At 45.3% G+C, this 15,079-nt stretch overlaps 2 protein-coding genes across 8 annotated transcripts in view; one reads left to right on the forward strand and one right to left on the reverse strand.

Moving 5' to 3' along the window:
* The window catches only part of LOC109957355 (dematin-like), a 19,289-nt gene extending 13,555 nt beyond the window's left edge, over window positions 1-5,734 (forward strand). For all 6 annotated transcript variants that reach the window (XM_020595175.1, XM_020595178.1, XM_020595179.1 and 3 more), the window contains 10 exons: window positions 22-66; window positions 519-671; window positions 820-929; window positions 1,417-1,522; window positions 1,931-1,980; window positions 2,057-2,099; window positions 2,542-2,549; window positions 3,125-3,181; window positions 3,762-3,842; window positions 4,040-5,734. In XM_020595175.1, the coding sequence (XP_020450831.1) occupies window positions 22-66; window positions 519-671; window positions 820-929; window positions 1,417-1,522; window positions 1,931-1,980; window positions 2,057-2,099; window positions 2,542-2,549; window positions 3,125-3,181; window positions 3,762-3,842; window positions 4,040-4,153 (767 nt within the window). In that variant the 3' untranslated portion in view covers window positions 4,154-5,734. The remainder of the gene's footprint in view (window positions 1-21; window positions 67-518; window positions 672-819; window positions 930-1,416; window positions 1,523-1,930; window positions 1,981-2,056; window positions 2,100-2,541; window positions 2,550-3,124; window positions 3,182-3,761; window positions 3,843-4,039) is intronic.
* Window positions 5,735-8,307: 2,573 nt separating this feature from the next.
* Window positions 8,308-15,079, reverse strand: part of LOC109957395 (actin filament-associated protein 1-like 2) — a 14,483-nt gene continuing 7,711 nt past the window's right edge. Inside the window, exons 5-16 of one of the 2 annotated variants that reach the window (XM_020595262.1) lie at window positions 14,349-14,466; window positions 14,053-14,276; window positions 13,701-13,880; window positions 12,895-12,972; window positions 12,691-12,760; window positions 12,209-12,441; window positions 12,023-12,129; window positions 11,814-11,931; window positions 11,368-11,449; window positions 10,662-10,828; window positions 9,807-9,917; window positions 8,308-9,355 (exon numbers count right to left, since the gene is read on the reverse strand). In XM_020595262.1, coding sequence (XP_020450918.1) covers window positions 9,828-9,917; window positions 10,662-10,828; window positions 11,368-11,449; window positions 11,814-11,931; window positions 12,023-12,129; window positions 12,209-12,441; window positions 12,691-12,760; window positions 12,895-12,972; window positions 13,701-13,880; window positions 14,053-14,276; window positions 14,349-14,466 — 1,467 coding nt within the window. In that variant the 3' untranslated portion in view covers window positions 8,308-9,355; window positions 9,807-9,827. Of the gene's footprint in view, window positions 9,356-9,696; window positions 9,918-10,661; window positions 10,829-11,367; window positions 11,450-11,813; window positions 11,932-12,022; window positions 12,130-12,208; window positions 12,442-12,690; window positions 12,761-12,894; window positions 12,973-13,700; window positions 13,881-14,052; window positions 14,277-14,348; window positions 14,467-15,079 lie in introns of those variants that run through there. The other variant, XM_020595261.1, reaches the window with a different exon arrangement.

Below are 15,079 nucleotides of genomic sequence, written 5' to 3' on the forward strand. Positions count from 1 at the left end.
TGCTGCTCTTTTTTCTTTCAGACAATGGTACCAACATCTATAAGAAGCCTCCCATCTACAAACAAGGTACAGGTTGTTACACTGGCATTTAACCCAGTTTAGCCATATTTGGTCCCTCAGACTGACTCGGGGTCACACAGGCCACCGCTGTGTGTTCACTAGAGTAATGTGACCTAGCTTGTGCATCAGATCCTGCTAACTTCACTCTCTGTGTTTCGCTCCTGTCACCTGGGAGTTACTGCACTGTAAACACTGGTCAGGTTGTTCTTATGACTGGGAATATGGGAGTATGTCTACTAAATCTGATGTTGGCCTGAAAACCAAACGGTGACAGAGTCTTTATGGTGGATGGACACTGCTGTCAGAGCAGGCTCAGCACACAACAACCACACAGAACCCCACAGAACCAGAACACAGTGTGTAACATATGTTCCTGAAATAAATCAAACAGTATTGTGCTCCATCTCAGTGTGTGTGCGTGTGTGTGTGTGTGTGTGTGTGTGTGTGTGTGTGTCCAGATGCGTTGTCCTCAGCCGTCCCTCAGGGGAAACACATCGAGGACCTGATCATCGAGTCCTCAAAGTTCCCTGCAGCTCAGCCTCCGGACCCAAACCTGCCCTCCAAGATCGAGACCGAGTACTGGCCCTGCCCCCCCTCTCTGGCTGTGACAGGTACGCTCAGAGCACGTGCACACACACGCACACACACACCCACGCCTCCTTTTTAATTAGAAAATCCTGTTAATTAAATGAAACTCATTTCCCCTTGTTTCATTTCCTCTCTCCTGTCCTTGTCTCCTCTGTCCTCTTGTCTCTCTAGAGAAGGAGCGGAGGAGGAAGAAGGAGAAAGATGAAGATGAAGAGGAGGATGGAGAGTTGGCTGATGAACTGTGGGACCTCAGGGTGCTGCAGAAGCAAGAGCTCAACAAGGTACTGATGCACTTTGACTGGACATGGAGGCCGTGTTCTAATACTGTGATGTCCAATCTGAATGTACGTGTAGTACTAATAATAATAAGTCTAAATTTTAAGGCACTTCCACTCTGACAGAAACAGAGTACACTGACTTCACTATTCATCAGTTACGTTACAGATTCAGGTGTTTGCAAACAGAACACGGAGCCGATCGAATGTGATTATTATAAATCGATCACCAGTAAATACACGTTCAGCTGAAATGATGAGCTGATCAACTGATTGGCAGAAAACTGATTGGCAACTGTTGAAGGCATCTTTCATTTATAATGACTAAACATTTCATGGATCCAGCTTCTTAGGTGTGAACATTTACTGCCTTTTGTTTAAATGCAGGAAGAGGAGGAGCTTTACCGTACAGTTCAGAAACGGTACGGCAGTGAGGATCAGCCACAACAAAACACCAGACTACATCTCTCTCTCTCTCTCTCTCTCACTTCAGATTCAGTCAAATTTGGGAAAAATCATCCTGAGGGAGGAGCTGGGGAGGTCCTCAGGTCCTCTGAGGAGGAAGACTCGCTCACTGCCGGACCACAGCCAAAACACCGGTACACATTCACCGTTTTAAAGTTTGTTTCCCGTGGCCAGTGAAGCTCTGCAGGATGTGACACTGGAGCCCTGATCCATCACTGTACTGTAGGTCATAAGATCCTGACATGCAGCAGCAGGTCTGACCGGGTTCAGGTTCAGGTCAGAGGTCTCACCAGCGCTCAGTACCCCAGTACCCCAGTAGCTCAGTAGCTCAGTACCTCACTCGTTATGAGTACTCTACCTAAAGGTTTGGCCTGCGTACATCACAGATGCCTGGTACAGACTTCACTCAGTGAACCTGCTCCAGTCACATACATAGACGTCCTGCCCTCCTCCAGCACCCAGTTTTTAATCACCTGTCAGTCATGTGATTCATGCCTGATGCCACCTGAGCGCCTCGGTTCTCACTCATTTTTCTCCCTCAGGTTCCAAGTCTGTGTATTTCCCAGCATCCTCTAGGACGGGCCTGTCCAGGGTGAGTCCTGCTCAACACAAACACACATTCACAGTTTAATGACAACAGCACCAAACATGTTTATGTTTGTTTGCAGCTGCGGTCAGCAGAGTTCAGCTCCTCAGAGAAAACGCCAGCAGGTAACCTCCTCCTCTGTCTGTTCTTATGAGTGTACAAACGCACAGCGTCACTGAGGTCCTCAGCCGACACCTTGGCTGTAGATGAGATGGACCTGTGTTCACCACTAAACAGTCATGTGAGGCCATGAACTGGAGAATAACTGTGGTGAATAACACAGCAAATGTTCCTGATGATACATGTAAAATCAGATTGTTATCGTTTACCTGGCATCAGGTCCAGTTACAGCTACGCTAAACATGCAGACTCCATGTGTTGTGAAGGTTGTCTATCCACGAACTGTGGTGTTTAAACATTCAACCCACACTGAGAAATACATTTCCAGGCTCTTTGTCATCAAATCACACACAGTCGAGTTAATGCAAATGTTTTCACATCGTCTATGTCTCATCCTGGCTGTACTTAGTGTGTCTCTGCTGTCTCTCTCGTCCTCTCTGCCTGCAGGTCTTCAGGTACAGTCTGTTTTCAGAATCTGCATGTCCAGGAATGTGCCAGTCATGAAGACACGGTTGTGTTGCTCTTGGTGTTGTGATGATATCTGTGTGACTTTGCCTCTGAACAGTAGAGAAGGATGTACTTAGATGTTTTACGTAGAAAGTGCTGATACCACTCTGTAAAAACACTAAGTAAAAGATCAAAACTCATCCAAACGTCAAATGATTAAAGATAAATGTAAATGATTTAAAGGCAAAGCAGCACATTTTCACCACCATTAAATGTTTAAAACTGAAAACTGACTTAACACAAAGCAGTTGCCAGCTGATTTTCTGTCAACATATTACTAAGTACTTCTAGCTGTACTTGTATTTACTGTTGTAGTGTCATTTATAACTTGATGTCATATTTTAGAAACTGTTCAAATTTTGCATGAAGCTTTGCATAAATGTAGTGGAGTTTGTTCTGAAGTAGCATGGAATGGAAATATTTGAGTACAATTTGTATTTAGAAGCAGTACTTTAGTAAATAGACCTATCACCTCAACGTCTTACTGTAATACGTGTGTCCACTGTGTGTGTGTGTGTGTCAGAACGGAGACTCCAGGTTGGACAGAGGAACATCCCTCCCCAGCATGTTAGAGCATCAGGTGACAGCAGGACCGTTTCTGTGCAGATACACAGCTCTGGAAGAAGTACTCAGACCCGTACAGTAGGAATACCACAGTGTAAAAATACTCTTGTGACAAGTACCAGTCATGGATTCAACAAATTAAACTACAAAAGTATCAACATCCACATAAACTTGAAGTATCCAAAGTACTTGTCCTGCAGAATGGCCCATGTCCCAGTAATGTCTCTGATACTACTGAGCAGATGTTAACTACCTTATATACTTATACTGTAAAGTACTTTCCATCCTGCTGGGTAGCTGGTGGATTTCCCACTGGGATCAATAGAGTCTGATGGTTCTACTGGGTTTGGTTTGATTCATCTGATTCTGGAACTGAAGTTATCAGGTACATGTAGTGCAGTAAAAAGTACACGGTTTGTCTCTGAATTGGAGTCACAGTATGAAGTAGCAGGACAGGGAAATACCAAGTACAGGTACCTCAGAACTGTAGTTGAGTAAATGTACTCAGTTACTTTAATGTGTCCAGGCTTTGAGACCCTGACACAGTGGAGGTGAACAGGACTGTACCAATGTGTAATCACTGCTGCTGTCTGCAGATTTACCCCTACGAGGTGCTGGTGGTGACTCACAGAGGACGGAGCAAGCTGCCACCTGGTGTGGACAGGACCAGACTGGAGGTGAGAACTGTCAGTGCTCCAAACCTTTACCGGCCAGATTAAGAGAAGTGTTCAGGTCTGCCCAAAGATAAAACACAGCATGAGCTGCAGAGCAAAATGTTTCTGTGTTCACTAGTGGAGGAGACGATCTGTTGTTCATCACGCTGACCTCTCTTTCTCTGTCGCTCTGTCTCGGTGCATGTCTCTCGCCCCTGCAGAAACACCTCTCTCAGGAGGAGTTCTTCAGTGTTTTCGGGATGTCCATTGAGGAGTTCGACCAGCTCTCCCTGTGGAAGAGGAACGACCTGAAGAAGAAGGTCTGTCTCTTCTGACACCATTGGGACAACATCTTCCACAATCCCCTGCACTTCGTGGATCACAGACTCTGAACAAATTGTCATTATCAGCAGCACAAACACCACCACCATCATCACAGTTGGTCAGTGTGCAGGCAGCTCGGAGAAAACAGGGTGTAGATTTCTGCTGCACACAGTCGCATCACAAGCTGTTCAGAAAATAACGTCTATCAGAGCTCATTAAGGACAAAACTACCGCGTGAGCACAGATACTCCCTCTGCTAGTGGAGACTTTAGACTATTTGGAGGCACAGAGCAGGTTTTCCAGAGTCAGCAGAGCAGAATCATAAGAGAGAAGCAGCAACAGCGGGTGACTGGCATCCAAGAGACCAGAGCAAACCCCAGGGGAGTCTCAGCTTTGTGGAACGAGATGAAATCAGGAAGAAGATTAGTTGTTAAATCAGTCAGCAGCTGCACTTGAACGTTATTCTGCTCATCATATGTGAAGCTCAGTGGTTTGGTTGTAGAGGAGGCATTCTGGGAAATGAAGTTGATTCTGCTGTTGGCTTCTCTCTCGGCTTAAACCTCTGCTCCTCTGGTGTTAGGCTCAGGCTGACGTGTTGAGTGCAGAGACTGAAATGGGGTGTCATGGTGCCGTCTGAAGCTACACACCAGCGTGTTTCTGCTGTTTTGTTCTGGATTTATTTAGGCTGAACAAGTGAAGTGAATATTTTATCTTCAGCTGCAGTCGGGCATTAAACCAACATCCTGCTGACTGTGAGTCAGGTTTCAGTACAGCCGCTGTGGTGTTAGCATGCTAATCACGGGGACAAGGCTGTTAGACATTTTTTAAAAGGACTGTTTCTACTGGTTGAGCCACCTGTGATGTCATAGTGACAGATTTTCTCTCCCAGCACTGAAAAGAAAAACAAGGAGACAGGCTGATCACAGTCTGATGTTTCACATTGCATCCAGCGGCTGCATGCTGGCACCCTGTGATTCTGTTCATCATGCTGATGTAGCTAATGCTACACACCAAATTCACTTAATAAGTTATTCTCTGGCTTTACTTCACAGCTTCAGGTTTTAACGCAGCTTCTTTTTTAAATGGGATTCCGCTGGAAAAAGTGTGTGACAGCTGAACTTGGACAAGTTTTGTTTACTCTTCATTTCATGTTTTCTGATGACGATGGTTTGCAAAGATTAACCACAATCTGCTCCCAACTTCTGGACTCCTTTGTAGTAAAAGCTATTTTTGTGTAAGCTTCTTCCAGCTCTTTGTAACCAGGAACTCTAGCTGGAGGTGAATGTTATGTAGATGAAACACAAACACGTGCACATGCATTATCCTTGTATCATTTTGAAAGACTGAATGTCGACTTTAAAAAACACGTCATTGTGCCATTTCAAACAGCTTGCCCAGCTGGACGCCACCAGTTCAGCTCAGCTGTGATGAAACTGTCTCCTTCTTGTGTTTTCTTTCCTGTTCACAAACCACTGCCCTGTTTGTCTATGCACATCTCACACACACAGACACACACACTTCTGGGAGATTTTTTGCAGTGTACAAGAACAGTAACCTTAGAACCAGGGGAGAACCAGGGGCCGGTTTCACAGATATTTACACTTCTTGGAGATTTTTTGCAGTTTACAAGAACAGTAACCGTAGAACCAGGGGCCGGTTTCACAGATATTTCAGACTGGTCTGTAGTGTTGGTGTACGTTTAGCACTTAGACTGGTCTAGTGCAGGTTAGACAGTGTCACCAAAATAAACACTGATGTATAACTAACACCTTCAGTGTTGTTGGAGCCAATTTGGATGTTTTTACTTCAGGTGAAGGTATTTGGGCTTTGGCACTCCGGGCCACTAGGGGGCAGCAGTATGATCATGGTGGTAGTCAAGAGCTATACAGCTTTGTGCAACACATGCACAAAGCTGTATAGCTCGTCTGTCTGAAGTCTGAATTAGCTCTGAGTTACAAGTCTGACTTTGTGAAACTGTCCCTGAGCTCAGACACAGTTTGTTTGTTGTATCACATCAACGCAGCTCAACTGTGTCTCTGCACAGCTGTGGTTTGTCCAGTCGGCAGGCTAGACACATTTAATGTCAGCTACCGCTGCACAGTGACCAAATGATGTTGAGCTATTTTTAACCACACGCAGAGAAACAGCATGTTTGTAAAATCAATTATCAACATGAGAATGTTGAGAGAAGACACATTTCAAGTGTCCAAGGACACCGAGATGCATGGCAGGACCCAAGACCCAAGGAACCTAAAGACAACTGAGGGATGATGGGAAATCATTGGAGATGTTTGAACACACACACTTCAATATATGTGCAACAACTTCAGCCCAAAGCTACATATCTAAGATGTATTCATCTCCAGCAGCGTCACATCTGATGCCCACACGCGTCGATGATCTGATCCACACTTCAATGAAACAAATGAACAGTCAGCAGCTTTCACTCATTAAAAACAAGCAGACGCAGATTTCAACCTGAACTTTGAACTGAACTGGCCACTTAAAGGTGCAGTGTGTAAGATTTTATATCTATATAGAGGACAGTCCAGTGATTACAGATAGTTTATTGTAATGAGTTAAACCACTGAGATGGCTGTTGGTCTTGCACCTCAGCCCTGTTGCCGCCTTTAAACGACTTGTCCATCAGGTTCTCTCTCAGGGTCTCGTGCAGACGAGACGATCCCACACAGGTGTTTGGGTTTTTCTTACGCAGAAGGGACGAGTCTTAATTCTTAGTACTTTTACACAAGTAAAATATGAGTGTTTGTTCTGAGTCCAGGCAGATTTTAACAGATTAAAGCAGATTTCAGAGGCCGACGGCTTGTTCTCATCAGTTCACAGTCATTGTTTTTGCATTAATTGCTGAAGATAGAGTACCTTTAAAGGAGCAGCTCAGACCTGTGCCAAGCGTAAACAGCTGTGTAGAATTCACTCTCACCGCCGCCACATCCTGCGTCACACACCTGCCTCTGTGCATCATCTCAAAACTGAAAAACAAAGAAATGGGTGAAGACGTGCAATTTGTCCATGAGCATCGGTCACTTTACGTTTGTTCTTCTTTCTGAGGAATGATTCTGATGCCGTCTAATGACAGTGAGAGGATTTAGGCTTCGTTCTGAGTGGTTGTGATTTAGTTCGAGACAGGAAGTGGCTTGCTGTGACTAACCACGATGACACAAAGATTGTTACATGTTTATTTTTTTCTTTTTGTATATTTTGAAGTGTTTCATTCTGTTTTTATTGACTCTCTTTGACAGGCAGGGTGTCTTTGTGGAGGCGTGTCGCTGTCAAGGCATCCAATAGGCAAATGTAACTGCAGCATGCATGAGGTCATCATTTTTATTTAAATCGATACATAACAACACTGGCAGATATGAGTTCCTGTTCTTAGGTACAAGAGGATTATTACTCTGATGTTTCTTTGGACTTTGACATCACACTGAGGTCAGAGGTCAAACTCACTGATGATGACTCGCCTGCCTGAAGACGCCCTGCTGCTATATATACTGAACCACTGAATGATAATATAATTATTGCTGTTGTTGTTTTTGTATGTGGATGCAGGTGATGTAACAGATGAATGGTGACGTGAATGATTAACCATGAGTTACAATAAAGAGCGTTTCTATTTGCTTCGAGCGGACTCTGTTCACCTGTCTCACATGATCAGTGTGGAGTCCTGAGAGGAGCACGGTGGGAACCCATCTGCTCCCTCACATTAGGTTTTATACTTCACAGGACTGTGTTGTTCCTCCTGATCTTTAGGAACTGGTGGTTTTGGTCAGCATGTTTTATCTCATGCATTGTACTCTGCTACATCTCATATTGTTACAGAGTAAAAACAAAAGTCATATGATGAAGTCATGACAAATGTCTAAAGCTTCAGTCACGTCCAAGCTGAAGTTTCCCTCCCGGTGCCTCAGACCTGGTGTGTCCACAGCAGTGTGAACACACTGTTTGGTCTATGTGGCCCAATGAATGATTGAAACTTTCACTAGCATAAGAAAAAAATATTGTAAAAGTTAGTTTTAATATCATAGTCCTACAGGTCAGTGTTCAGTTAAAACAGACAAAGAAACATTCTCCTGTGTACAAAGTACAGTAAATATAAAAGCGAATGTCATGGTACCAACATGAATCATGAAGCTGATAGTCGGTACAAAGTGAAAACAGATCCAGACTTATTCAGTTATACAACTACACACCAGAATCCTGTGGGATCAAACACAAATATACGAAACAAGCCCCATGTTTAAAACAAATGTGCAACTCAGAACTGAGATGTTTGCAGTTTTGAGCTCAGTGTCGGGGTTCACTGACTTGTTTCTACAGAGATTCACTGGAACCCACGTTGCATAGGGTTGATTTTGTCTATTAATGAAAACACAAATTAATAGAAACTATATGTAGAAGGGTCATTGTTTACCCAGTTAACAGTTAATGCTAACATATGAAGAATCAATTAACCCTGAACAAAAAGAGGGAAAGAAACATATTTAGTCTTTTTTACACTGATGACCTTTCAGTGCTGTCCAACATTTTAACCGCAATGACCTAAAAACACCTGGTGTTAAACAGCGTTTTCAGAGTTAGCATGGCTGTGGCTAACAAGCTAGCTAGCATTAGCTCCAAGTCCTGCAAACGTCTCAGAGAATCTGTGTCCTGGAACTTTTGTCCATTTGCTGTAATAAACAAGAAAACTTAGAAACACAAAGAAAAACATGACTCACAAACCAAATAACAGAGTCAGACTGAATCTGTGGCTTCGGGTGCAGTTTGACAGACAGATGCATTTGTCACTGTACTTGTTTATCATGTTTTGGAACAACAGAAATTGTGGGTTGTTGTTTTCTACACTTGTTTATTAGTGGACAAAATGAATCCTGTAATGTGGCCCAACAACCGCAAACAAACGGTGAAAGTTTTTCACAGGTGTTGTAGTGGAGCTCCAGACAGTACAGCACACACACTGTATGTGCACTCTGTAGGTGCACTGTGTTTACAGCTCTTCCTCAGACAAACTATATTTCATCAGAAAACTCCATCATTAAAAAGTCACCGCACAGAAAGTGTTGAACAAATGAAGCTGGGTGAGGTGGCTGGGCCACAGCACTGACAATCATTTGAACAAAGCAACTTGTAGTCAGTCTGAAATAACTCCACGTTTGACTGCAGCCGTGGAGTCAAGCAACATCTTTGGTCTCCCACTCCTGTGGAAACAGGCGACAGTAACAGAACAGCTCAGGTGATAATAGATGGAGCTTTAGATACAGATTGGATTCAGAGGTTGGATCATTTTACGATGCTGAATGATTTGTAGCAGACCAGGCCGCTGGAAAATCAGTGATTTTACTCCAGGATGGTTCTTCTGCTGTCATACACAAATACTGAAGAAGAAGGTTATTACACTTCATCCTGAGAGGACCACAACTGTGCGACCACAGTGGTGGAGCAAACAGCACAGAGCTGGAACTAAAAATAGAATCGATTTGACTGTGCAGGAAGCATCAGGACTCTACACGCTGATATATTCCTCATTAAATCTGGTCTAAAAGCAGGAGTGTTGAGTGGACGTGGTTTATATTTAGCAGGCTAGAGACCAGTGGTTGTTTTAGAGAGGACCATTAATCAGCAGACAGAAGCAATGCGTGTGACTCTGACCTTCCTCCTCTGGAAAACCTTTCAATGTTCGATGAGCAGCGATGAAGGAGCTTGCCTCAGGGAGCTTTTAGCTGAGGCTGTCCGTCGCAGCAGAGGGTTCAGGAAACCAGCCTGGAGCAGCAGAGACCAGCAGAGGTTACAGCACAAACCACTGAAACCAGTGAACAGGCTGAGTTAGTTACAGTTGTGTTCTGAGGGAGAAGGCTGGAGAGGAGGTGCTGACACACACCGACGGTATTGAGCAGAAGATGCAGTTAAATGTCATTTTTATCTCAGAAAGCTGTTTTGGACCAGTGTTAGCTTGAACACAGAGCCCCCAACTTTGTTTATTCTACCCAAACAGATCTGAGTGGACGAGATGTTGTCTCATGCAACTACTCAGCTGGTGTACTGCGGTAGTGTAGTAGAAGTAGTAACAGTGCTACAAGGTGAGTGTACCTGCTGTGTGCTAAGTGTGATCATGCAGTCAGACCAAAACCCAGCAGGGGAAATGTCCTTGTGATGTGACCAGAAGAAGAAGGAGGAAACAGGAAGCAGCTGGGGAAGGGTTGCAAACACCTACAGGAGCCAGCATGGCTAACAGGCTAGCAACAGTTCACAGATCTGTTTATTAATGGTTTAAATGGTGTGGGACCTACTGCAGCCCAACACCACCTGTCCTCTGCTGGGATTGTTCCACCTGCACTTATGGGAAGAAGTGGTCATCTCCCATCTCCCACCTCCACCCCCACCCCCCAAACTGGCTGGACACGCTTCATGGGTCAAAGTTCAGTCAGATTGAACCCAGGCTGAACTGAATCGGTGACCTGAAGTGAATGTCTCGTTCCATTTACATGTGGATGAGATGCTGCTCACCTGAGCGCGCTCAGCGCAGACGGCCAACGACCTTCTGAAGGCGGTGCGTTTGTTTTGCTTCCCAGCTGACGCCAGGTTGTTTTCTGAGCCCGTCCGCAGCTGCACCATCCTCTTCCCGGTCAGCTTCAGCTTCTGAACACCCTGCTCCACTTCACCCACCTTCATGTCTGAACCACACAACAAGACAGAAACTGCCGTTAAGAATGTGTTTATTGCTCTGTTTCTCAAAAAGTCTAAACACTGACCAGGAAGGAAGAAAATCAGCTACTCCACAGTTTCTTACTGAAAACTGTGAGAGAGCACAGTGACAGCACAGCTTGACATGGTTAAAGAACAAAGTGACAACCAGAGATGCTGCTGCTCCAGTTTGTTCTGTTTGTTTCATCTCTAAACTATTTACAGATTCTCTTGGTAGCCTGGCAGCCAAAAACAACAAGCCTGGATAATTCAGTGTAAATGTTGTAGAGCAGTGTTCTGGGGACGTGTTTTCTCTAGATTTCTGTAAGGACAGTTTAGAGCTCTGGATTAGTGGATTTCTGTTTATTTTACATATGGCCCAAATCTGAAGTTTGGACAAAATGAACTTTAAGCATTAAAGAGTCAGAGGTCACACACACGTATGTTACTGCTCCCAAACCAGGGGGATGACAAGGCCGGGTCAGGATGAGGCTCCTGTGTAAGGTGAACACTTCATGAGGAGACTCACTGAGGCTGGAGGAGACAGTGTTGCTGTGGGTCGCTGAGTCTTTGGACAACACGGAGCTGCAGTGAACAGAATCCTCAAAGAGCTGAAATAAAGAACAGCGAGATCACAAACACTGGTTTTACACAGATACACTGTGGAACCATTGGGATCCACAAAGCTTTCTCATCAGCTCCTGACTGATCAGTCATAATTCTGACAGTTGCTGGGCCCTGTCACTTGAACATCCACGGACATTTCTGGGCACTTGGGATGATCGCGGCTACACATTTGTTAAGCTTCAGTAGGCTTCACTTTATTTGAGTCCACCTCACCTCAAGAAATGGAGGCAAACTCAAAATCTCATCTTGCACAAAGAAACGTGTTTTCCTCATTCATCTGTACAGAAGATGTTTTTGCTTTGCAGCTGAGAGGAACTGTGAACTGCTCACCCCCAGCTGGGGTCGTACCATGTGCTCCAGTATGGAGGTGTTGGAGTAGATGGGCTGGTCTCGGCCTGGTCCACACACATGGAAGGGGTTGTCCATGTAGGTGTTGGAGGTGGGTAACCTGTGCGTCTGCAGCCCACTGTGGACAGCAACGAAACAACACAACACGAAGTTTGACATGTTCTAAAAGTAAACCACTTGATGGATGTATGAACAGACGCGCTCCTCACCTGAGAGCTCCACCTGTGTACAGTGGGGCGTTGCCATGGTGACTGTGATTGGCAGCTCCGTCCTGCAGCAGCTTCAACCACCGCTCCTTTTCCCCTGAACTACTGACCTGAAAGGAGAGGATGGAAACATACTGAGTGAAACCTGGCTGCATGAATGAACTCCTGTCTCCTGCGCCCTCAGCTCACCTCCAGCACGGCGACCTGGTCACCGAGCATGCTCAGTGTGATCCTGTAGGAGCAGTCTGTGTCGGGCCCTGCTCGGACCTCACAGCCTCTGAGCTGGACTCTGTACTGAGGAGGTTGCTCCCTCTCCCCCTCCCCTTCTCCCTCCTCCTCCTCTCCGAACATGCTGAGGAGACCGTCCTCCACCTGGCACAGTAGGTTCTGCCACTGGCAGTTCATCAGCACATTCAGAAAGCCTGTCAAAAGAGGAAAGGCCTCAGAAAACTTTCTGCAACCACTGTTAGTTCAGAAGAGCTGCCCTCTAAAGACAAGAAGGCCCAGAGTCGACAGTCAGATTACTGCACTTTCTTTTTTAGCTGTGTCCTTGAGCTCAGAGTAGAGTAATATAATGTAAGCAGCACGGTTATCTGGAGCTTTACAAACCCAGTCTAGTGTCAAAATGACCACACTAAAAACTACCAAGGACAATCCTGATGTCCCAGTACCTTTGTCCTTGTTGAAGCTGCTGAAAAATGAAGGTTTGTCCTCCTCAGAGTCAGTCTGGACTGTACTGGACTGAAGAAAGAGACACACAGCTTCTGCATTATGAGGACATGTCCAATCCTCAAACCTTCAGGGCTGTTTCAGGGTTCAGACCTAGCTTTGGTTAGAATCAGGTTTAGGTTAGAGATAAAATGTGTGCTTCTCACCCTGCAGGACAGCAGCTGCTCTGATCTGATCAGAGGTGATGACGTCTCTTCACATCCAGCACTCACCTCCTCTATCACCTGCACACATACAGATTACAATATATACCATCTTACTGTGCGTATAGAATACACTTTATAAGCTGTAATCAAAAACCAGTGGACGAAATACTCAGATTCTGTACTAAGGTAAGTGTTACATGTGAAATTATTACATGCACTCATTTCATTTTCTCTAAGTTCTCATTTTATAAAAGAGTAGCACATTGAAAATGTTTTTTTATCTTCGTGCTATGTTTCAGCTCTCCTGTTGGTTTTGTTACAGCAAGTGCTGCAACTGACAATAATTTATATCAGTTCATCTGCAGGTTATTTCTTTAATCTATGACCAAATGGGTTTAGAACAAACCCCTGTGTCAGACCCTATGGTGCTGCAGTGAACCTGCCTTCATGGAGGTGATGATGTTCAGTTTGTGTTCAGACTGGTGCTGGTTCACCTGTGTGGTCGCTGTGGAGGCTACAGGTTGTTCTGCTGTTCAGCTGGACTATTGTTCTATTTATATCAATGAGGCTGAACAACTTTGCTTAGACTGACTTAGTCTGAGACGTGTTCCTAATAAACTGACTGCTGAGCGAATGTCTTGCATGTTATAACAAAGTAACTAAAGCCGTCACATACTGTCAGTGGGCTAGAGGTCTAAGGTAACATGATGGACAGCACCAAAACTGGACTTTATAAACACTGGCTCCACCATACTGAGGGTAAGGTCATGAGAGAGTGTGAATGCTGGGATTTGTGTGCTGCTGACCCTCCTCCACTCGTCGGCCTGCTGGAAGCTGCTGTATCCAAGCACCAGTGTCTCAGAGCCCAGCAGCACCAGTTTGAGCTGGTGGTGGATCTTCCTGTTGATCTTGAACTTGTAGACGAGCCGACAGCCACGCAGGTTCAACTCCAGCTGAGGCAGCAGGTCCCGAGCGCACTTATAACACTGATACACACAACATCAAGTAAAGACTGTGAGGACAAGGGGTTTGAGGGGTGGGTCTGGTCACACTTCTGTGCAGATCCAGGGTCAGTGGTTAGAATGAAGGGGACGTTCAGAGTCGGTACAACTGACTAAGTGACAGATGGATTTGTGTTTCTGTCGTTTCCCGCCTCACCAGTAGCACATCGCTCCTGACGATGAACAGCTGTTTGGTCCACTGTCCGAGCCACTTCCTCCTCCACAGGTAAGCACAGAGGCGCGACTCGGGGGTGGGTCTCAGGCAGGGCTGCGAGGCGCTCCATTGGATGTAGTGAGCTCTGTCTTTCATGAACTCCTCCCCCTCATCATCATCTTCCTCACCGTACGACTCATAGTGGCTGCTGTCTGACTCTGCTTTCTCTGGAGAAGAAGACCACTGTTAGTGTTTTTCCATTAGCATGTAAGTGTGTGTGTTTGTGCATTTGTACACACCAGTGTTAGGCATGGTTGTGTCAGCAGGTACATAAGGTTCTGCCTCCTCGTAGGCATCTTCACTGTCATCACATCCTAGACCCCCTGGAGGGTGCGGTGTCACCATGGGGCTCTGGATCTGAAATAATCACACAAGTGCAGAAATTAAAATGCAAAAGGTGAATGTTCATGCAGCTGCTGTGCATGATCAACGTAAAACACACAACAGAACAATGACTCAGACAAACACATACACAGAAGACACATAAAGAAGCTTTATACAGTTACACACAATGACACACAGCTGGGTGACAGCTTTTTGTCCTTTTGAGGACAAAAAACAAGTCCCCATAATGTAAATCAATCAGTTTGAGGGGCAAGACTTGGTAGAAGTTTAGGTTTAGGTTTAGGTTCAGGTTAGCACTACGCAGGTAGTGACTGCTCTCAGTAGTCAGGTCCTGTCTAGGAAACCAGTGTAAGTCAGTGCAATGTCCTCTGAAGACACAACTGTGTGCGCATTTGTGTTCTGTGCATCCTTCACATAGACCAGATGCTAATCTACTGCCATTAGTGACCACTTCAACCACTTCCTCCCTCTGCAGAGCTCTCAGCCAATAGGAGGACAGATGGAGGGGAGACAGCCTCATATGTAAACATTACACATCCTGTCACTCCCTCCGACACACACACACACACACACACGCACACACACACACACACACACACACACACACCAAGTCTCTGCAGTCTAC

The sequence above is a fragment of the Monopterus albus genome, unplaced genomic scaffold, assembly GCF_001952655.1.
Source record: "Monopterus albus unplaced genomic scaffold, M_albus_1.0 scaffold26.1, whole genome shotgun sequence".
NCBI lineage: Eukaryota > Metazoa > Chordata > Actinopteri > Synbranchiformes > Synbranchidae > Monopterus > Monopterus albus.